The sequence below is a fragment of the Thermothielavioides terrestris genome, chromosome 1, assembly GCF_000226115.1.
Source record: "Thermothielavioides terrestris NRRL 8126 chromosome 1, complete sequence".
Classification (NCBI taxonomy): Eukaryota; Fungi; Ascomycota; class Sordariomycetes; order Sordariales; family Chaetomiaceae; genus Thermothielavioides; species Thermothielavioides terrestris.
Window position 1 is genome coordinate 3,347,584 of NC_016457.1, and position 22,620 is coordinate 3,370,203.

Here is a 22,620-nt window from a genome sequence, read left to right on the forward strand (position 1 = left end):
CCGCTGTAGGCCTATCACGGAACCGCTATAGATCCTAGGTGTAGCCCTATATACCTAGCCTAGGTATAGCCCGGTCTATAATATTCTCCCCCCGCCTAGACAGGGAGTTAGATCAGGGCAGGCGCGGCGTAGCGTTGGGCGCGGGCCAGGTCCGGTACAAGGTCGATTACAGCGAACGCTAGTACCTAGTTTAGCGTCTATATAGTCTAGTGCAGTTGCCTATGATTCTATTACCTAGTCGCGGATTATTTGTTTACGTTGCTTCAATAGGACGTAGATTAGCCCTTTCCTTGTCCTATACTCTTCTCTATAGTAACTATGTTGTAAAGCGCGTCTACTAATTGTATATAACTAACCTCTACCTATTGTTATTAAAACCCCTTTGCCCTATACGAAACTTACTCTCTATGTTCTCTTCCTATTTTTATTATATACCCCCTTCTCTCTACTATAAACCTATCTTCCTTCTACTTATATATTGATATCCCTCTTATTACTCTACCTTATATATATTTTCTTATCCCTATACTTCTATCTTATATATATTCTTGTCCTTTACGCTTATACCTTATATTCTACTTATTCTATAGGTTGTACCTACTATATTCTATTCCATATATATCCTTAACCTTCTTATAAACAACGACGTCTATACTACCTCTACTACCTTCTATTGTATATCTATATTATACCCAGCTTATTCCTACAACTCCTTCTTCTTATATATATTTAGCTTCTTTCATATAAACGCCCTATATATACCTCGTCTACCTATATAGCGTCTATAGTAGCTTTTTATTCTCCTTATAATTGTAATATATTCCTAAGACTTATCTACTTTTATTTCCATTTATACCCTCTAGAATATTGACTATAGTTTGTTCAATAGTAGTAGGGAGGGACGTTATCCTAGGGGGGACAATAACTAGGACTGTAATATATATTATCCTATATTAGGCCTACTTTAGCCTTAGACTAGAAGCTAATAGTGTCTTAGATAAAACTACAACAACTATAGCAATTCTTTTTGCTATACTATTAGCGGCTATATCATTAAGGGCAACTCCGATAATAAGGATACGCTTTCCCTAAAGAGGAGGGTAATATCTACCTAAACTATATTAAGTGGCTTATATATAGCAATTTTATCTAATACGTTTAGAGCTATAGAGAAAGATATATAGAGTATACTAAGTTGTATACCAAGTACTATTAGGATTTAGCGCTCTAGACAACTAACCCCTCCTTATATATAGGCTGAAAGTGTCTAATCAAATTCTATACTAACAACGAAACTATTATAAAGCCTATTTATGAAAAAACCGAGACTACGCTAGCCTACTATACTATCCTAAAGGCCTTATTTATTGCCCTTTTCTATAGCTTCTATAGTATAGTCAGTATAGCCCTTGTACATCGATCTCTAGTATATTTAGCCTTCACTTTTAATATACCCCTAATCATCTCCTCTACGCCCTCCACCCTAGGTTAGCGAGGAGCCCTAGTTTTATACTAGGCTCTTTAAAACAATCTTGCTATATAGTACTATAGTCGTCTAGTTAAGTATATAATGTAGTATCTCGATTCTTCTTAGTGAAAGAATTAATATATTATAGAAGCTATCTATACTATAATATAGTCTTAAGCGACTATTGTTAAAATAAACTTATATCTTATAGACTATATTATCGCTTTTACCTTCCCCTCGCCTATCTATACTCTTTAAAGGACCTACCTCTGTTACTTACCCTATATACGCCTACTCACCTTCGACCTATACTGTAGTCAACGCCTATCCTCCTCTATAGAGGACATTTTATACGCCTATTAAGCGTATATACCGGTCCTACCTTAGACCCCTTACGTCCTTGCTCCGCCTTTTTATATACCTACTCCGCCTATATACCCGTTTAAGGATAAGGAGAAGGACCTTTCTAATATAGGTCTAGTTATAGACTTTAAATCAATGACGCTACTTATATATCTTATCGTTTTTTTATATATAGTTATATTCCACCTAACTGTAATATGCTAGCCTTATAGCGTATGCAAATAAGCGTACAATGTTCTATTCAACTACCTTAAGGAAGGAAAAAGGAGAAGTATAGGCTGCAGTCCCTGTGCGCAGAGTTTTTTAGGGGCTCGCGAAGTGGGTTTAGACCAACGTTATTCTGGGCGCAAGGCGGGCCTGCTATAGTAAAGTGGTGCAAAACCTCCACACTGACCTACCCCACCACACCTAGAACCAGGCGTACGAGATAGCTTCCAAAGGAATACAGTGTCCCTCTGGACAGATGAAGATAGTACGTATCAAGTAGTAGGAAGGCTGTCTTCCAAGAGGAAGACATATAGCTTAGATATATCTAATAGGATATAGCGAAAATATAAGAAAGGACAATAAGAATGCGGTCAGAGCTCAATAACTTAGATACCTATCGTCTAGACAAAGGTAGAATAACAAAAGGAGAGGTTTAATAGCCTTCCTAGAAGAAGGAGAACCACTAACGTAGTGTCAACGAATATATATTAACAACTGCTTAATGTCTTACTTTTTAATAAAGAAGATAGGCTTAGCCTACTTAAATATATATAACTAGAGGGTTAGACCTCCCCTAGTAACGAATACAACGCTCTAAGACAAATAGAAAAATAGAAAAACTAGGTCCCCTATATCTAGGTAGTCTATCACCCTAATCTACACTTCCCTTTCGAGCTTGCTATACACTCCTATAGGCAAGCTTGTACCTTAAAAGCTCTCTAATATATACCTCTTATCGTCGCTACTCCTTAAGTTGCTCTCTATATATAGCTCTCTTAGTTTACAAAGGTCTAGCTAGCTATAGTAGTTGATTATACTATCTCTCGTACTCCTCTACCTCCTTGATATATACGTCCTAGCCTTGCTACTATACTAGATATTTATACTTATAGACGAAGGCGTAGTCGTATAGGTTGTATAGTAGTAGGCGAAGTAGATGTCTAAGCTTTATAGGTTCTTTACGAAGGTGCTTACTATAGTACTATACTAAGGGTAACGTTCAGCTAAATAACGTAGATAATCCTTATGCCTAAAGATACTTCTATACTAGAGTATAAAGTATCTTAAGGTAGTCTAGCCTCCTTATAAGCGTATAAATAAATATCTCCTCTTCCTAGAGGTAGGGATTAAGTACTATCTTCTTAAGGGCTACTTATACTAATGCCCTAAGGTTCTTAACTAGGTTACTACTAAAAAGGCGCTTATAGTCCATCTTGTCTATAAGGGTATCGACAAGCCTTTATATTGTAATCGCTTGCAATGTAGCAATCTCTATAATCTTAGCTTCGACATCCTACTAGGTCGATATATTGTTAAGATCCTCTATAAATGCTATTAGTAGACCTAAAGCAACTAGCTAGTCCTCTAGTTAGAAAGGTAGAATAGTACTAGGTACTAGAAATGTACCCTATAGCTATTGTCTAAGGTCGCCTATAGGGTCTTATAAGGGTGGTACACTACTAAACTGTCTATCCAACGGGAGTTCTACGACCCTATAGTAGTATACTTAGTACGCTATATCCTTCTTTAACTAAGGTGTAAAGATAATTTAAGTAGTAGCGATTACTCCTTTTTCGCTCTAGTTAGGGAGCTAGGCTTCTCTAAACGCTACTAAGTATATAGTTAAGATCCTAAGTTCTATATTACTAAAGTGGTTATAGAGATATATAGATAGGTTATCGAATTCGAGGACATCGAGTATAAACACGTCGTTGGCTTAGAGGACTTCGATCACCTCGTCTTCGTTGTACTCTAAGAGCGTAGACTATATAGGTTCTTAGGTCGAAGACAATAGGTCTAGAGGGAGCTTATACATCTTCCCTTCGTTCTACTACAACGAAGGGATTCCTTTAGCGTAGAGTAGGTAATCCTTAAAGGTACTAAGAGTATTCCTATAAGCTCCTAACTACAAATGTAATATATACTACTATATAACTATCTTACTATCTCCTTAGTATAGTCGAAGCTAGGGTAGCCTAAACTACGTTTGTCCGTCTAGAAGGTAGGGCCAAAGCTCTTAAAGAAAGGCCTATATAAACTTAAAAGTAAACTATCTACACTCTTATTCTAAACTTTGCTAAGGGCAACGGATAATAATCTCCTTATATCGCTACAACTAAGGGAACCTATAGATAGACTAGAAAGTAATCTAGACTTCTAACAAAATGTTAGTATATATCTCTATACTTTTGAGTATAGAGTCAAAGTAGTAAAGCTAGCCTATAACTTGGTCGAAGATCGTAATAGCCTAATACCTTTTGTCGACGAAGCAAAGGAAGACCTAGAAACGACAACGGTTAGTAATAACCTTTTAGTTAGACTAGTGGAACTCCTTTAGTATAGGACTAGTATCTAAGACAGGCTATAGGTAGAACTAGAGATAGTCCTTATAAGGATAAAAGAAAAACTATATAACGTCTAGGATTATCTAGCCCTCTAGCTATTCCTTAGTAAGTAGTATACCTTCTATATTGAAAAGCAAAATACCTATATCTACGAAACTGACCTTAAAAAACCGATCTATTGTATACCTTCCCTTTAGCTAGCCTAGGAATAGGTAGCTTACAATCTTAGGGTTCGCGCTAAGCTAAGGGCTCTGAATCTAGTTAGGCCGCTAATTGATTATATCTTATAGATACTTCTTTAGGGTTTATAGAAATAAAAAAAGCTTATAACTAGTCTCCCTAGGGTAACTTAGTATCTTTAAGTCTAGCTCTTGCCCTATAAGAGAGGTATAATACTTTACTTGATCGCTATCTTCTATAAGCCTCTACGAACCTAGTGGTATATAAAACTTAAGCTCTCTAAGCAGCTACTTCCATCCTAGGGCAGCGGTTATATTAGCCTAAGATTATATAGGCCCTATAAAATTAGGAATCCTACAACAACCTATAGCAATATTTACAATAATATATAAAAATTTAGCTCGATAGAAAAGTCGCTCTCTAGATAGAAAGATCTAGACCGATTAAAGCGATTATAAGAAAATCCAAGGCGTAGTAGGTAAAATAGAAGAAATGGTCGATTATAAAAGAACTAGCAAAAGGATTAAGAAAAAGGGGTAGGTAAGCCTTCGAAGGCAAAAGGGCTACTTAGCTCTTTCTTAAACTAGGTAAAAGAAAACGGATAAGGCTTATAGCGCCTACTGATTAGCTAGAAATAAGCGTCGCCCCCTAAATTCTTAAGGCCTTCCTCTTCTCTTTATTATCCTAGAAGCATTTTCTTCCTCCAACCTTCTTACTACCTTATTCTAGTGCCTTCGTCTCTTTAGGCAGATTAGGTTCTTAGTAGTCGAGTCTTCTACTTCCCTTTCAAATTTATATATAGCTCCTATATATAAATTTGTAATTTAGAAACTATAATGCTAAGTAGCTAGTATACCTATAATATATTGTAGGAAATTACTAATAAAGTAAGCGACTAGAGGCTACTATTATATAGGATTATAAACCGCTAGATCGATCTTTCGCTAATACCGAAAACAACGATCTTTATAGCCTAGAAGTATATCTAGGTAGTCCAAAGTAAGATAAAGGATCCGCTAATACTAAAAGATAAACGCTATACTAACAAGTATACTATAATCTTAGTTAAATATAAGGCTATCTATAGTATAATTAAGATCTTCCAACTAAATATTAGGCTACTATATATCTAGTAGGTTCTACTAAGCAATTAGTAAAATTAATGTAGGATATAGCGATCGGTTTATATCGACAATAAGCTAGTTAATATAATTGAATAGTACTATAACACCTTAGTTCTTCGTCTAATGTTTATAGAGTATTACAATAGTAGACTATTTAGGTATTGAATATATTATCTTACTATACACCTAAACCGAGCTTCGGCTTTCTTAATCTAAGTATAAGATCGTAAGTAAGTGCTACACTTCCCTTTTATACTTGCCCTCTAGGCAAAGGAAAACTAACACTCCTATAGTAATAAAGTTCCTTACTAAAGCTATAAACTTTTGTACTAACGTTCGACAACTCCTTTTAACGAAGATAGGGATATCTATATAACTTAGCCCTTTAATAGCTATACTTCTTTTACTCCTCTCTTTACTAACAAATATACTAACTATATTTAGTTGGAGAAGGAATATATCTAGACTTATATCTATAAGAACGATTAGAAGCACCTAGCTTAGGACTTGATCTTATAGGGCTACCTTTTGTATAATCCGAAGAACGATCCTAGGCTAAAGCTACGCCTAGAAGAGGTAGGCTAAGAGTGGTTTACCCTACTAGAGGATACTATCAAAGAGCAAATAATATAGTACTAGGCCAACTGTAAAAGCTTATATTGCTAAGAGATAGAGACAATAGATAAAGATAGATAGGGGGTAGGATATAGTCTAGGAGCTTAGCCTATAGATAGTAGATTAAGAGACTATATACCCTAATTATAGATTTTTCTTAGCCTTAGCTTTAGCTCTAAGAAACTTAGTCCTATATAATAGAAACTATCTATCTAGAGGATAGAAATGAAAAGAAAAAGGTATAAATGACTATAAGGCTTCTAAGAGTAGGGCTACCCTTTAGGAAGAAAACTTAGGTACTAGCGAAAAAAGAATAAGATCTTAAGGGCTAAAAACGAACAAAGGACAATAGATAGACGAAGACTAAGTAAGACGTAGCTAACAAAGATATTATTAGTAAGTAGGAGGCTAATATAACAATAGGTATTAGGAAGGAAATATAGCTAAACGCTAATGAAACTATTAGAGACAGTAGCTTCTATGCCCTCCCCCCTTTCTAGAATGTACGTCCCTATATATTTAGAGGGCTAGTATTAAAAACCGGGTAGCTTTCTATAGAGGATTTCGACGATAAGCTCCTAACAAGGTCGCTCTTTCTTTACCCCTTTTATAGTCGAGCGAGTCTAGCTAGCTTAAAGCGCTATAATATAATTAGGGGTTTCTTCCTTAAGGACCTCCTCCTTAACTATAATCGTAGTATCTTCTACGACTATTTACATAGTTTCCTCCTTTAGTAGACTATCGCTATAAGTATAATAAAGATTATTAAGATAGTATTGCCAACTAGCTAAGGCACTATATAGTTCGCTACTATAAGGAAGCCCAACTAGTTAACTACTATTAGAATTCTTAGCCAATTAATAAAGGTAACAACCTATAGTCTAGTCACTAGTATTCTAGTTGTCTTTAGCGGTACTAGACCCCTCTTCGCTATCCTTATAGAGCTTTAAACGACTATCGAGGTAGTAGTATTCTCCTTAGAAGTGTCTAGTATATATCTCCCTATCGTAGTAAGAGCTTAAGCGACTGTTAAGTCGGTATATTTTACTATTATAGTGCGCTAAGGTAGCTAAGCCTTAGCTAGCGCTAAGGTTAGGGTTAGCTCCTCTACTATTCTATGCTTTGCTATAGCGACCGTTATAGTAGTATTCGTCGTTGCTATACCCCTCTAAGCAAAGGAATAGGTTTACATTGTCTACTTCTAGCTAGACGTTATCTAGCTTAAAGAACTTCTTTATATAGTTTGAAGGATATAGTGTCTAGATAGGTATATCGTCTAAAGTCTCTAAGAAGTAAATATCCTAGTCTTTAATTATATGAATATAGAATAGGCTAAACTAACGATACTCTAGCTTCTGAACTAAGTTTATATCTAGTTAGTGCACATTGTTATAGACGAGGACGAGATTATTAATAGATATAAGTGTATTTTCTAGGCGAAATTTATATCTATAGGCCTTATTATAGCGTTTAACTATCTTTTTATAGGCTATAGCAACCTATTTAGTAATAATCTTATAATTATACTCTACTTCCTAGAGGATATAAGTATAGAAGGCAATGAGCTTTGTATAGCGTCTAGTAGGATCCTCTCCCTCTATTTGGGTATAGACAGAGTCCTAGGTAAGAATTCGCTATATAGGAATATTAAACTCGACTAGACTAATAGGCTTATAATTGTAGGTAAGAAAGAAGGGAGATATCCTATAAGAGCCTCTAATAGTTATATAATCTATATATAAGATATATAGAAGAAGCTCCCTCTACCTCTTTCCTATACTATTAGTTATCTTTGTAAATAAGGTAGTAATTGGGATATAGCTAGCCTCATTTACACTATTTATATACAAATTATATAGCGAGATAATAACTCTCTTAATACCCAATTTACAAAGAATCTCCTTGACTTTGCCTTTAAACTTAGAGCCTCTATCAACAACTATAACTATAGGGTAACCCTAGCGATAAAAGATATACTAGGAGATAAAGGACTTGATAGATTTAAAGGACTTGTTTAGTAGGATCTTAGCCTTAACGTATTCTATAAGATCGTTGTAAGCCTCGACAAGGAAATACTTCTTCTCTCTATAGCTAGATGGTATATATTAGATGTTGTCGCGTGCTAGTGCACACGTGACTCTATCTGCCAGGCTCCCTGCGCTCAGGGGGCACATGTCAGCTCTGCCCACACATGTATATAGACCTCGGCGCTCCTCCCACCCAGCTTGAGAGGAGCACCTCTCTCAATACACATGCCTCTGCATCCTGCATGGCCCCACTTCGCTGCTCTTCTCAGTTATGAGCCCGGTTCGCGCACAACACTCATAACAGCGGTGTAGCCCAGTTGGGGCCATCCTTCTTCTTTTCTCCAACAACCACTTCCAGTTTTCTCGATCGTCAACAACTCCCACAAGTTCACATCACCCCCATCGTTCAGTCTGAACAACGCAGCACACCTCAGTTTGCTTCAAGATGACACTCGAAACTGAGAAAACCGTCACCGTTGCTGTTGCAGCGCTTCCAACCCTCGACAGCCCCAAGGACTGGCCAAGATGGATCTCTGCTGTTCGCCAAGAGGCCAACAACCTGCGTGTCTGGCACATCATCGACCCAGACACCGAGCTCGCCACCGAGGCTGAGATGCTCGGCCTTCCTGTGCAGCCCACCCAGGGTGCGGCACGTCAGGCGGTCCAGGACCGCCATCTTCAGGCGTGGCACACTGCACTGCAAGCCTGGAAGGCAGCCGATCCCACCACCCGTGGCGAGGAACCTCAGTCAACCAATCCTACTGAGGAGGAGATCCGCCGTGAATTCCTCAAGCTGTGCGAGGCGTTCTCGAAGTCCGCCATCGACACTGCGGCGTTCCGTGCCGTCAACAAGCTCCGCGAGATGATCAACGTGTCTGTCAGCGACCGCTACGCACACACCGCACACGACATCATGGAGGCCGAGAACGTCACCGGCACACGCGGGTTTATACAGACGCTGCGCAAGATTATCGCACCCTCCAACAGCGCTACTTTCACTGCGCTTGCCGAGGAGTACGCAACTGTCCTTGCCAGAGGCAGCCAGAGCGGCGTCGAACCCAGGACCTGGATTCTCGAGTACATGTCGGTCCTCCACCGCGCAAGGGCGGCCAACATCGCCGCAGTCACCGACGCAACAGCCGTCACCACATTCCTCAAGACTGTGCAGAGACGCTTGGATCCAGAGTGGGCGACTCGCATGCTGAAGGATATCAGTGTGACTGAGAAGCTCGGCGGCAAAGGACCAACCCTTCTCGACTTGGCTCTCTCACTCGAGGCGATCCTCCAGGCTGAAGCGGTGGTCCACCCGAAGCCTGGAGCCTACCCCGTGCTTCCAGGAGCGCAGAACGGTCAGAAGGGCAGTCAGAAGCGCAAGAAGAACCGCGACTGCCCGTGCAAGCCGAAGACTTTTCGCCACTGGTGGTTTCCCTCGGAATGTCGGCAACTTCGGTACGCTCTGACAGGGGAATCCCTGAACGGCGTGACGCTCCCAAACGACGCGGTGAATGCAGTGCGCCAACGATTCGCCAAGGAGCGCTGGAACGACCTTCGAGTGGAGCTCCAGAAGCTCGGTTGGAAGATCCAGAACGCATCGTCAAACGCCAAGACCACTAGTTCCAATAGTGGCGCGGGTCCTTCATTTCCGGGAGCGCTCCAGGTGCACGCTGTCATCGACCCAGCGATCGCAAGCGAGCTCGAAGGAGCGCGTGGCGTGTTCGCATCTCTCGAGTTTGGCCCACACCCGCTCAGCAAGTGCATTCTGTTTGACAACTGTGGAGCGGTCAATCTCGTCAATGACAGGGCTCTCCTTGTCCCTGGCACGTTCGTCAAGACGAGCGGTGAGACTGTTGAGGCAGGCACCACATCCTTCCCAATCTCTGGCCGCGGCAAATGGATCATCAAGAACGTTTTGAACGGCGCGCGCGGCCCGAACACTGAGGACCTTGTCATAGACAACGTTGCTGTCGTCGAGGGCTTTCACGTCAACATTGTCTCTGAGAGACGCCTTCGAGCGCAGGGCGCTTGGTACTGCGGTCTGGATTGCACGCTGCGTTGGGGAACTTTGGAGAAGAGTATTGTACTCAGGCAGCTGGTCGAGAAGTTCAACCTGACCTTCTTGCAATACAATGCTCTTTCCTCCTACTCTGATGCCCTTCGGGTGCTCCCCAGAAGCTTTGCCGGACTTGTGACTTTGAGCGCTGCAGTTGTGAAGAACTTTGGGAGGAGCAGGCCCTCCAAGGACCCGCTCCCAGAGAGAGAAGACCCAGCTGCTCTCTGGCACATCAGATCTGGTCATCTGAGTTCAGAGGCGCTGGAACATCTCGTCTTGAACGCCAGAGGTGTGCGGATTCGCGGGCCTCGCAGACTGGAATGCGAGGTATGCGCGCAGGCATACGCGGAACAGGTTATTTCGCGCCGCCCACCATCGAAGCCGTCACCACGCCCATTTTGGAGGGTCTCTTGGGACCTGTTCGACTTTCCGAGGGCACTTGACGGCTCGAACTGGCTGCTGGTCATCAAGGACGAGTACAGTGGGAAGCTTTTCGCGACTCCACTCATACGCAAGACGCACGACAGTGTGTACGATGAGCTCGTCCGCTTCGAACGCTGGGTGAAACGCCAATTCGGGCTGCCCATCTGCAAGATCAGGCAGGATGGCGACACCAGTGTCATTGGCATCAAGGGATACACAGCGTACGAGCTCTGGGCGCAGGAGCAGGGCATCGACTTGGAGGTTACGCCTTCGGATACCAAGGAGCCCAACGGCGGTTCAGAACGCGCAGGCAAAGAACTTATCACAAAGAGCCTTGCAATGCTCACGGGCGCCGGACTTCCTCAGAACCTGTGGCCAGAGTCGACGGTTGCAGCTGCGTACTTGCACGGCATAAGCCCAAGTCGCGCTCGCAACTACCGCTCACCGAACGAGGTGCTCGACTCTTGGTTCAGACACTGGTTTCGCTGGTATCAGCCCGGTCTCGTGCATTCCCTGACTGCCGACCTGCGCCCTAACTGGGGCGGCGTTTATGCGTACGGCTGCCGAGCGTACCCGCTGACGAAGGAACGCGAAAAGGGGATTGAGAGGCGTGCTGGGAAGGTCAAGCCCAGAGCGCACATCGGGTATCTTGTTGGATACAGGGCGTCCAACATTTACCGCATCTGGGTACCGAAACTCAGGAAGGTCATCACAACGCGCAACGTGACCTTTGACGAACGCACGTTCTACCGGGAGGGAGAGGAGCAGCTTGATGCTCAATCGGTGGCAGTCGCCAGAAAGGTTGTTGAGCTCATCGAACTCCCCATAGAGCCTCGGGACGCCGAGGCAGTGCCGTTCGGAGTTACAGATGCCCATGAAGACCCAGTGACGGTTCCCGGCTCTCCAGGACATCTGGGGGGTGTGACTGAACGGGAACCGGAAGGGCAGGCTCCTCCCCACTCTCCATCCTGTCTGGGGGGTGCGGAAGTACTCGAGCATCGCGGCCAGAGTTCGGGTGAGGAGCCCACTGGTGGTCTTTACACTCCAGAACCAACACCGGAGCCGCGCCAGGAACGCCCGGACGGTTTTGGAGGGAGCGGCCCCCCTGCTGATCACGGTGCTAGCAGTGACAGCAGACCGGTGGGAACTGCATCATCGGAGGCCCCTGATGCAGTTATCGGAGACGCCAGTAGCAGCGTCGCTGGCGGCACAACTAGGAGTGCCAGCCAGGGCAGCACGACGGCAAGTGCTGCCGCAGTCGATACTCCTAGCAGTGAAGAGGAGGTCGACCGCCCTGGCGATCAGCCAGAGGCTCCAGACGACTGGGAAGACGCCTCAAACCATGGTTCTCAGCCTGATTCTGGAACACCCGCAGCCACGCCAGCGAGGGAGAAGCGCAAGTACGTGCGCAAGGTATACGGACCACCAACTCGTTACTCAAGACGGATCCGTAGACAGTCTCCCGGCGGCGGTGCAGGCGGAAGCGGCGGTCTGGTGTGCTTCGCAGCCCCCATGTACCATGAGGAGAGCATCGACGTACCAGATCAGCACGCGTGGCATTCGTTCAGCCACACATTTTTGGATGACCCTGTAATCGCTCTGCAGGAGGGCGACAGCATCCAGCACCGCACATTGCATGCGGTTTTCGCGGCGGCAGTCCGCCAACATCGTGACGCGCGTCCTGGGGCAACGCCAAGCAGGCCCCGGGTGCATTTTGACGACCTCGCCAAGCTTCCTAAGCGCTGGAGGGATCTCGCCAACCACCCTCAAGGGCCCGAGTTCATCAAAGCGGCTGAGGAAGAGATTCGCAATCTCGTCAACAGGAAGACATGGCGCAAGATTCGGCGCGAGACCTTCAAAGGAAGACCACTCCCTCTGAAGTGGGTTTTCGTCTACAAGTTCGATCAGAATGGCAACCTCGAGAAGTGCAAGTCTCGCATCTGCGTTCGAGGCGACCTTCAGGAGCTCACTACTCTGCAAAGCACTTATGCAGCCACACTCGCAGCGCGCTCGTTCCGCACAATGATGGCTATCGCCGCGCAGTTTGATCTTGAGGTCAAGCAGTTCGACGTAGCGCAGGCGTTCTTGAATGCGGACCTGCCTGAGGGTGTTGTTTGCGAGATGCCTGAGGGGTTCGAAGAGCCTGGATTTCTTGTGGAACTGCAGAGAGCTCTGTACGGCTTGCGAGAGTCTCCGTTGCTCTGGTACCGAGAGTTCTCCGGCACACTTCGGAAGCTCGGCCTCACAGCTTCGCCTGAGGAGCCATGCTTGTTCTTCGATCGCCAACGGCGCGTGCTCGTGCTGTTCTACGTGGACGACTACCTAGTCTTCTACCACAGAGACCACGCGGAGACAGCTCAGAGGATCATCGACGCTCTGAAAGCGAAGTACGAAGTGCACGAAAAGGGGGACGTGGCTTGGTTCCTGGGCATCAGGGTGATCCGCGACCGCGCGCAACGCAAGATCTGGCTCTGCCTTGACCAGTACATCGAGAAGATTGCGAAGCGCTTCGGTCTCGCGGATCAAATCACCTTTCCAAGCATCCCTCTCCCTGTAATGGAACTCCGCAAGTTCACTGGCACTGCCACTCGAGCGCAGATCAGGCTGTTCCAGGAGCTTGTTGGATCGCTACTCTACGCCGCGGTCGTACTGCGCGCGGAGGTCGCGTTCCCGGCATCGTTGCTCTCGCACTTCCTGACGAACCCCTCGGGGACACACATTGATGCTGCAAAGCATGCAATCTCCTACCTGTTTGGCACGCGCTTCCTCGCTATTCAGTTCGGGGGTGTGCCGCAGGATGCTGCTCCCACGCAAATCTTGCTCATCGCAGGGGACGCGTCGCATGCGGATGATCCTGATACGCGCAGGTCGTCACAAGGCTATCTCATCTCTCTGTTCGGTGGGCTCGTTCATTGGAAGGCTGCGCGCCAAGATACAGTCACCACCTCGTCTACGGAGGCGGAGCTCCTCGCTCTGTCCACCGCAGCGCGGGAGACAATGGCGTTCAAGCGTTTCCTCAGCGACCTGCAACTTGAGCTGGGTGTGCCTTGGACTGTGTTCTGTGACAACACGCAGACCATCCGGCTCGTGGTGGGAGAGAACGAACGCATCAGCACTCGCCTGCGTCATGTTGACATCCACAACATGTGGCTGCGTCAGGAACACGCGAAGGGATCTTTCGAGGTCGCGTACTTGCCAACTGCTGAGATGCCTGCAGATGGGCTTACGAAGGTGTTGACTCGCCAGAAGTTCGAGCACTTCAGGGAGCTCCTCAACCTGCAGGATGTGCGTCATATGGTGCAGGGAGACGATCAGGGGGACAGGAACGCAAGGCTTGAGTAAAAAACAAACTAAACACAGGAGCGCACGCCGGCGCAAAACAGACTGGGGGGTGCCCGCACCCGCGAAACAACAAACAACAACGCGGAACTACTTGCCACCCTTCTTCTTCTTGGGAGTCATGGCGGCCAGCACCGCCGCCGCCACACCACGCGCCAGCGCCTCCGGGTCAAAGCCCGGAGCAGCCTCCTCCTCGCTCTCGTCCTCATCCTCGTCCTCCTCCTCGCTCTCCTCCTTCTTGGCCTTCTTGGCCTTCTTGGACTTCTTGGTGGGCGCGGCCGCCTTTGCCTTGCCCTTGCCCTTGCCCTTGGCGGGCGCGGGCGCGCGCTCGTCGTCATCGTCGTCGTCATCCTCGGCGTCGGCGTCCTCGCCCTCCATGGCGAGGAGGGCGCGCAGGGTGGCGCGCAGCGTCTTCTGGTCCTACCACACACAGTCAGACTAGCTCTTTTCCTTTGTCTTTTCATTTGTACTCACGAGATTGGCCTTGGGCTCCTGGCGCCCCTGCATCAGGGCCAGGAAGTGCTTGGCGGCGGGGAGCACACTCGCGGGGCTGATTCATCAGTACCGTGCGCCTTGCAACTGTGCTGACAGACTTACATGGAGCGACACTTCTTGCCGCGCGCACAGCGCGCGCACCGGGCCGCTTTGCCGGGGGCCTCCCGGCACTCCCCAGAGCTCTTGCCGCGCATGGCGGACTTCAGGCAACCCAGGCAGGGCTGCTCTCTCAGGGCGCCCTCCTCCTCCTCATCCTCCGAAGAGGAGGAGGAGGAGGAGGGGGGCGCCGCACGCTTGGAGGGGGTCTTCGGCGTGGCGGGGGTCCTGCTGCAAGTGTCAGAGACGCGGATGTACGCGCCGCGCCAGTCGGGCAGATTGTGGTGTGCTCACTTCTTGCTGGCGCCAGCGCCAGCCTTGGTGGGGGTGGCCGGGAGCGGGGGAGGCTTGTTCTTGGCCGCCTTGGCGGCGCGGGCCTTCTCGAGAGCGGCGAGGCGAGCAGAGGACGGCATGGTTGTTGTTGTTGATGTTGTTGTTGTTGCTGATGCTGCTGCTGTTGCTCGCGGTCTGCAGAGGAAGAGTTCGGGAGATGGTTTGAGGCGCACTCACCATGATTAAATACTTCCAGGAGTGCAGCCATCGACCGGCCTGCGGCACTGCGGTATTGTCTGCATGGCGCGAATGCAACAATGGGTAGCAATGGTGGGCGTGCATTCAAGACGTTGGGCAACAAAGGCCACAATGGCACACATGCGAATGATCGCAATGCTCAATTGCGCAACCTGCACCCACAATCGAGGCGGCACGATTCAAGATACGCGCCTGAATGGAGGATGGGGATGGAACGCGCTGCGCAATTGGGAACTGCGCACAATGCGATCAATGGCGCTCGCAACAATGCCAACGACAGCGCCCCTGAATGTCAACTTTGGCGCCCCTGGGTCTGACCGCATTCAGCGCAGCACGCAATTCGCCAACGCACGCGCCACAACGCGTACACAATGGCGCGCGGACAACTTGCACAATGGCGGCGGCTGCGCGCAATGGTGGGATCAATACCGGAGGCCACAGTTCAATGCGCCTGGCAGTGCGAGCTCCAGAGTCAGTGCCCAGCATGCGTGTTCCACAGACAGCCTCCTGAGAGTCTGTCTGGGGGGTGTGTCGCGTGCTAGTGCACACGTGACTCTATCTGCCAGGCTCCCTGCGCTCAGGGGGCACATGTCAGCTCTGCCCACACATGTATATAGACCTCGGCGCTCCTCCCACCCAGCTTGAGAGGAGCACCTCTCTCAATACACATGCCTCTGCATCCTGCATGGCCCCACTTCGCTGCTATTCTCAGATGTTAAGGTACTATTTAGCAAAAGGAAAAGGCGAAGGCGCTATTTAATCTACTACTTCTTTAAACCTCTAGGCATTATACGCTTAATATATACAAGCCTAAATCTACTTTATAACATCTTTATATATACTACGCTAATAGTAGTAGTTCGTTACTCGTTAGTACGTCGCCTCTCTCCTATAATAGCTAACCTCGCTATAGTACTAGTCGAAGATTAAACGCCTCTCTTTAGGGGTATCAACAATATACCTATAACACTATATATAATTCGTACTTTAAAGGAAAAGGTAACGATCTTTAACAAAGTATTTCAACGCTTCCCTTTTAAGCTAACGTCGCTTCTAGTATAGACTATAGCTAGGTAGAGCTTCTATCGTCGATAAGAAGTAGATAATATCCTAGGAGCGCTAAGAGTAACTATCCTAAAGGTGGATAGGTTCTAGTTTCCCCTTTAGATACAAAGTCTTTTCGCTTATATAGTTAATAAAGATTTAGATATCGACCTAGTCGTCGATATCCTCTTTCGACTCCTTCTCTATATAGTTAGAGGGCCTAGACGGCTTATAGGATAATGCGTTAGCTATAACGTTCTTAGAGCCTAGAATGTACTTAATCTCAAAGTCGAATAGATGGATCTAGGCAATCTAACGTATTATAAGAGTACCTAAAACATCGTTTATAGCACTATTAAGCTAATAGACTAGAACTAGAGTATTAGTCTCTATAGTGAAATATATATTAAAAAGGTAGTGGCGAAAACGCTTTAAAAGAAAGAGTAGCCCCCTTAGCTCCCTCTTTATAGTATTATACCGCTTCTCTACCTTTAACTAGATACCGCTCTTGAACCTATATAGATATCTCTTACTATTAGGACCAACCTACTTAAGTATACCTCTCTAGTCGAGGATACTAGCGTTGTAAACTAAGAAGATTATACTATACTATAGATCGCTATAGATAAGCGTTGTAAAGACTAGAGCAATAGTGATTTTCTCCTTTAGCTCGTCTATCGCCTTTTACTTAGTAGGCCCCTAAGTCCATTTAGTATCCTTCTTTATCAAAGTGTAAAGAGGAATTACAATAATTGTAAAGCCCTTAATCTAGATCTAGTAGTATCCGACTATTCTAACGAAGGTATATACCTCTTTAACGTTAGAATAGGTCTTCTACTCCTTTATCTTAATCATTTTCGCTTTCTTAGAAAGGCGTCTATCAAGTATATAAAGATAACTAAGTAAGACTACTTTTAGCTATACCTACTTCAACTTTACTATAGCGATAGTTGTACCTACTAGCTCTACGTTTAGCAATACTATATTAATATTCTTAAAATGCTTAATAACAAATTCGCGATATCCCCCTCTATCTAAATAGCTATTATAATTAGATCAAGGACCTTTTACTATAATATTGTCTAGGTAGACTCAACAGATATTTAGGATAAGGTCACTAAAGATTATCGTTATAGCCTACTAGAACTAGGCAATGGAATTTATACCCCCTATTAGCAGTATATATATATAGAAGAGACTAATCAACGTTGAAAAGGTCGTTAAATTGTAGCTCTGCTCATTAAGATTAACCTAATTGTAACTAGAGAAGAGATCTAGGAGAGACATTAGCTTATAGCTATTAAAGTCTTTACTAAATTCCTCTATAGTAGATAGGATAAAAGCGTTGTAGATCGTTATAGTATTAGCCTTTTAAATATCATTGATAAGCTATAATCTACTGTCCTTTTTAAGAATAAGGAACTAGTTATTATAGTAGCTTATATAGCTATACTCGATAATCCTATATATCTACCTTTCTTTAAGTAGATCAATGACCTTCTATATTAGTGGCTTTAGAATTAGAATAGACTTACTTTACTAGGCCTTATATAGGATAGTCTTAACGTACTAGGGTAGGACAATATCCTTATAAATACGTCTATACTTAGTGAAATCCTATATAAGCATAGTTTCCTAGTTTTATAAGATCTTAGTAAACATCTCCTTTTCTAGCTTATTGAGGAACTTGTCTATAGTAGCGAGTATCGTTTAAAGACGCTCTTCGATAAGCTTTAAGCTTAGCTTAAGATCTAAGAAACGAGGGACTATAAGGTCTTCCTATTCCCTTTTAAATTGTATCTTTGCCTTAGCCTTTGTAAACTGCTTTTCTTACTATAATAGGTCTCTCTCTAGTATAGAGCTATCTAATAGTACTAAATCGACTAGTTAAACCTTATTTATAATATTCTTCTAGAGTATAAACGTCTTTAAGGTACGTCTAACCTTATACTCGAATCCTTGCCTTAGCCTCTAGTTAGAAAAGGGGCTTCTAACTAGGGTCCCCCTCTTCTCTTTTAAATAAGATAATAATTCGATCTTCGTCCATCTAGATAGAGAAGATAAAAAATAAGAATATATAACGTAAAAAAGAGTACTAAGAAGTAGTATATAAGACTTCTATAAAACGAGATAAAAAACCACTTTACCTATATTATTGTCGAAGAAACTAAAGGCAGTCTCGCCTTCCTTTATCTCTATCTAGTTAAAGATTCTTTTAAGACTCTTCGCTAATCTCTAGAATTGTTCCTAAACAGCTAGTTATATTAGAGATAGTAGGTAGTTCTACTAGGTAATCTTCTTAAAGACGATATACGTCTAGACTATCTTTCCTTCTATAAGTAGATTAATAGTAATTAGATTGCTATTATAGTAATCGAAGGTTAGAGCAATATCCTTGATAAATAGTATATTAAGGATTGCTTTATACTTATTAGCAGTGTCCTTAGTTATAAAGAAATAAAGGTTAATGCCAACTCTACCTAGGTAAAGAGTGACCTAAGTCTCTCTAAAGAATAGTACTAAGCTATAAAGACCCTTTGAAACGACTTTAGTAAACTAGTATAGTAGTGTATATTTCTCGACGACGTTTATTAAGATATAGTTGTACTCTAAACCAAAATCAATTAGGGCGAGATACTTATTATAATAACCTTTTTTAAACTAGATATATAGAGTAGGAAGCGACTATATTCTTATTATTATACTAAGTTCTATATACTTTAAGACTAAAAGCGTCGAGATAGACTTCTAGAGTAGGATATAGATATAATCGTCAACGTCTCTAAGTAGACCTTTACGAATTTAGTACTCCTAGAGGCTTTCTATATAGATGCCCTATACACTGTCTTTAGTAACTCTAAAGATTGTTAGAACCATCTTAGTCTAGCTAGAGCGAAGGCTACTAAGTATATTTACATTAGTGTATAAAGCCTATATATAAATCCCTATATCTTTCGGTATAGTGGCTAGTCTATTAGATTTAGGAACATTAGACCCTTTATAGTTAATGACCTCGATATTAGTAGAAATACTCTATAAATATATAATTAGAGCGTCCTTATACTTAGGCGAGATATAGACTAAGTCGTTAAGGGTTAGACTGGTCTTCGCTTTTATTATAGTATAGATTATATCCTTTATATATAGAGGTAATATAGCAACCTTTAGCGTAGGCGGCTTAGACTATAGCTCCTCTTTCTTTGTATAATTCGCTATAGCTAGGTTCTTAAGGATAGTTATATAAGGAGGCTCCGCTAGAGGTATAGGAGTACTACCTATCTAAATATCGTCTTTCTTTTCGTCCTTAGTAAACCAACGCTTAGTAGGCGATATACCCTAAAGTATAGTCTCTACTTCCTCGTCCACTTCCTCCTTAGCTTCCCCTTTAGTCTAGTCAAAGAAAGGAAGAGGTAGTTAGTAGAATTCATTAGCCTTTAGCGTAGATTATAGAACAACCTTCTAAGTTAAGATATAACCTCCTTTTAATAGGACTATATAAAACGACAATTAATTAGACGTTATATAATAGAAGGTGGAGATAAGCTTAGGCTCCCCTTTGTATATAAGACAATTGATCGTCGTCTAGATAGTCGTAGGCTCTTGATATAGCTTAGGCTACTAGAGGTAGTACTTGTTTAGCACTAGGGATATATCTAGCTTAAATAGACGACTATTTAGACGGTTATACTTATAGCAGTAAGCTTAGTATATAGGGTAGCTATTATATTATAGGCAATAGGCTATATATATAAGAACGAGCTAGCTAATCTTACTAACCTCTTATACACTATCAATATCTATCTTTGTAAAGGTGATCGTCTCAGTTAGTATATAGCCCTTCTTACTCCTATCGCTAAAGCAGTAGTCTATACCCTTATAATACATTAGACCTATAGCTATAGCTTTTATAGCCTCTATATACTTAAGAACTATATAGTTAGAGTTACTATAGTAATAGCAATAGCTAGAACTTATAGGTCTACTATAGCTAAGAGGACAACTATCAATATATAGACTAGTAACAAAGCCAATACGTCTCTCCTATAAGCGACTCCGCTACTATTAGAAATACGTCTAGAGAACCTCGATCTTATCAAAAGTAGGATCGATTCTATATAAATAGAGAGCCTTGATCTTCTGTTTAAACTGCTTAGCGATCTTCTACTTCTAGATATATAGACGCTAGAGCTAATTAGCTAAATCGTCGATATCGTCGAACGTAGATATAAGAGCTTTCTTTAGCTCCTCCTCTTCCTACTCCTACGACTTAGGAGTCGTCTTGACAATAGACGTAGCTAGAGGCGAATAGTACTTCTATAGATCGATCTTACACTTATAGGTCTTAAAGAAGAGGTCTCCTACATTGAGACCTTTCTAAAGAGCATCTTAAACGAACTTAAGGAAGTCTATCTACTTTATAATATAGATAGAGTCCTTATCGTCCTTCTTTAGGGTACGTTAGCGATCTTTAAAAGCTATCTAGATCCGCTAATCAAATGTACGTTATACTATTAGAACGATTATATACTATAGCTCTTTATAAACTTTAGTAGAGGCGACAACGTATATATAGTCGATCAACTCAAAGTAGTTATAGATAACTTTATTAACTAGCTAGTATCTCCTTTCGATTAGATTATAAAAGTAACTTCTATCACTATACTACTTAGGATCGTTACCCTTTTAACGCTTTAGGAACTTAGCTTTGAAAATAGCCTAGGTCTCTTAGTCTTTTTTCTCCTAGTGACGAATAATAGGCTAGATCGTAGTATTATATTAAAGCTCGAATAGATATATATAGGTCTTATCATTAGTAACCTAATAAGCCTTATATATCTCTTTAAAGGTCTCGATCTATCGTATAGCATTCTAACTAGAGAAGCGGCCCTAAAGGCTAGCCTTCGCTAAGGTTAGAAAGATCGCGTTAAGCGCAGTAGTAAGAACGTACTTAGTTATCTTCTTTAGAGCTTTAGCTTCAGCTTGACTAGAAGGTGTTACTATAGATACCTCTATATAGATAGATGGAGTAGAGGTATCTAGCAAAGACGGAAGGGGTGTCTACGCCACTTCGGCTAGGTCTTCTTCGCTTAGTATACCTTAGAAAGGCTATAAGACAAATACGTCCTTAGACTCTCCCTTAGAGGTTAATATTAGAATTAATAGTATTATAAAAGTCGATAAGATTCCTAGAGCTTCTATAGACAGTGTATATATATATTGCTAGAGTCTAATCATTAAACATTTAGCTATCGTCTTTAAGAAAGGTAACGACTATATCGATAGACTATAAAAAAACTAATATATACACTTCTATAAGAATATCGACTCTTTCGACGTCTATCTAAAGGAAGAAAACCTCTTAAATAGCTAGGTTCCTTCAGAATATATAGTCTAAAGGCCCTAAAGGATAACTATAAGTTTCTTATAGATTACCTAGATACCCTTAGCAACCAATATACTAAACCCAACTAGTATAATAGCGGTAAAAGTATAGCTCTTAAGAAGAAAAGCAAACGTCTATACTAAGACCTTGTATCCAATATAAAACAATGCTAGATATATTGTTAAAAGGAGCTAAATATTGTAAAGGTATAGCCCTAAGCTTAGAAGCTCGTAAGTAGCTACTACACTTAACCACTTTTATAACTAGTTTGGCTAGACTAAAGAAGAAAATGACGATCGATAAAAATTCTACTCTTGTCTCTACTTAGGAGGATAGAACTATCGTCTTTCAATTAGGTTAGCGTTTTACAACTACTATATCGATAATAACGAAGCCTTAACAGGTCTTTAAAGTGTTAAGGATAACAAGATATCTTTTCGATGCCCTACGCTATCTAGGCAAAGGAAGGTCTCCTAGGACAAGGTCTCAATAGACCCCTAGAACGTATACGCCTCAATAGGCTTCTACACCTCCTAGAGATACTAGTATCGGTATATCGGAGCCTCAATAGGTCGGCTATATCGTTGTTATATAGCTATCAATATAGTATTATATAGTTCTACGATCTTAGAAGACTTTGTAGTCCGTACTATCCTATTTAGATATAGAGCTAAGCTCCTCCCCGATTGAGCCCCCATTTAAAGTAGTATAAAACCTCTATACTGACCTACTCTACTATACCTAGAACTAGGCGTATAAGATAGCTTCCAAAGGAATACAATGTCCCTCTAGACGAATAAAGATAGTATATATCGAGTAGTAGGAAGGCTATCTTCCAAGAGGAAGATATATAGCTCAGATACGTCTAGTAGAATATAGTAGAAATATAAGAAAGGACAACAAGAATACGGTTAGAGCTCAATAGTTTAG

At 43.0% G+C, this 22,620-nt stretch overlaps 2 protein-coding genes across 2 annotated transcripts; one reads left to right on the top strand and one right to left on the bottom strand.

The window, feature by feature from the left end:
• Positions 1-8,547: 8,547 nt before the first annotated feature.
• On the top strand, positions 8,548-13,898 carry THITE_108250 (uncharacterized protein; the record flags this gene model as incomplete). Its single annotated transcript, XM_003649362.1, is given in 2 exon segments — positions 8,548-10,471; positions 10,487-13,898. A coding segment is annotated over 1 exon segment (1,695 nt), but the record flags the coding sequence as incomplete, so codon positions are not given.
• Positions 13,899-14,231: 333 nt separating this feature from the next.
• On the bottom strand, positions 14,232-15,145 carry THITE_2084581 (uncharacterized protein; the record flags this gene model as incomplete). The annotated part of the gene is made up of 4 exons (XM_003649363.1): positions 14,232-14,561; positions 14,616-14,682; positions 14,739-14,960; positions 15,027-15,145. The coding sequence occupies 4 exons, from the start codon at positions 15,143-15,145 to the stop codon at positions 14,232-14,234; spliced, it is 738 nt and encodes a 245-aa protein (XP_003649411.1).
• Between the last annotated feature and the right edge of the window lie 7,475 nt (positions 15,146-22,620).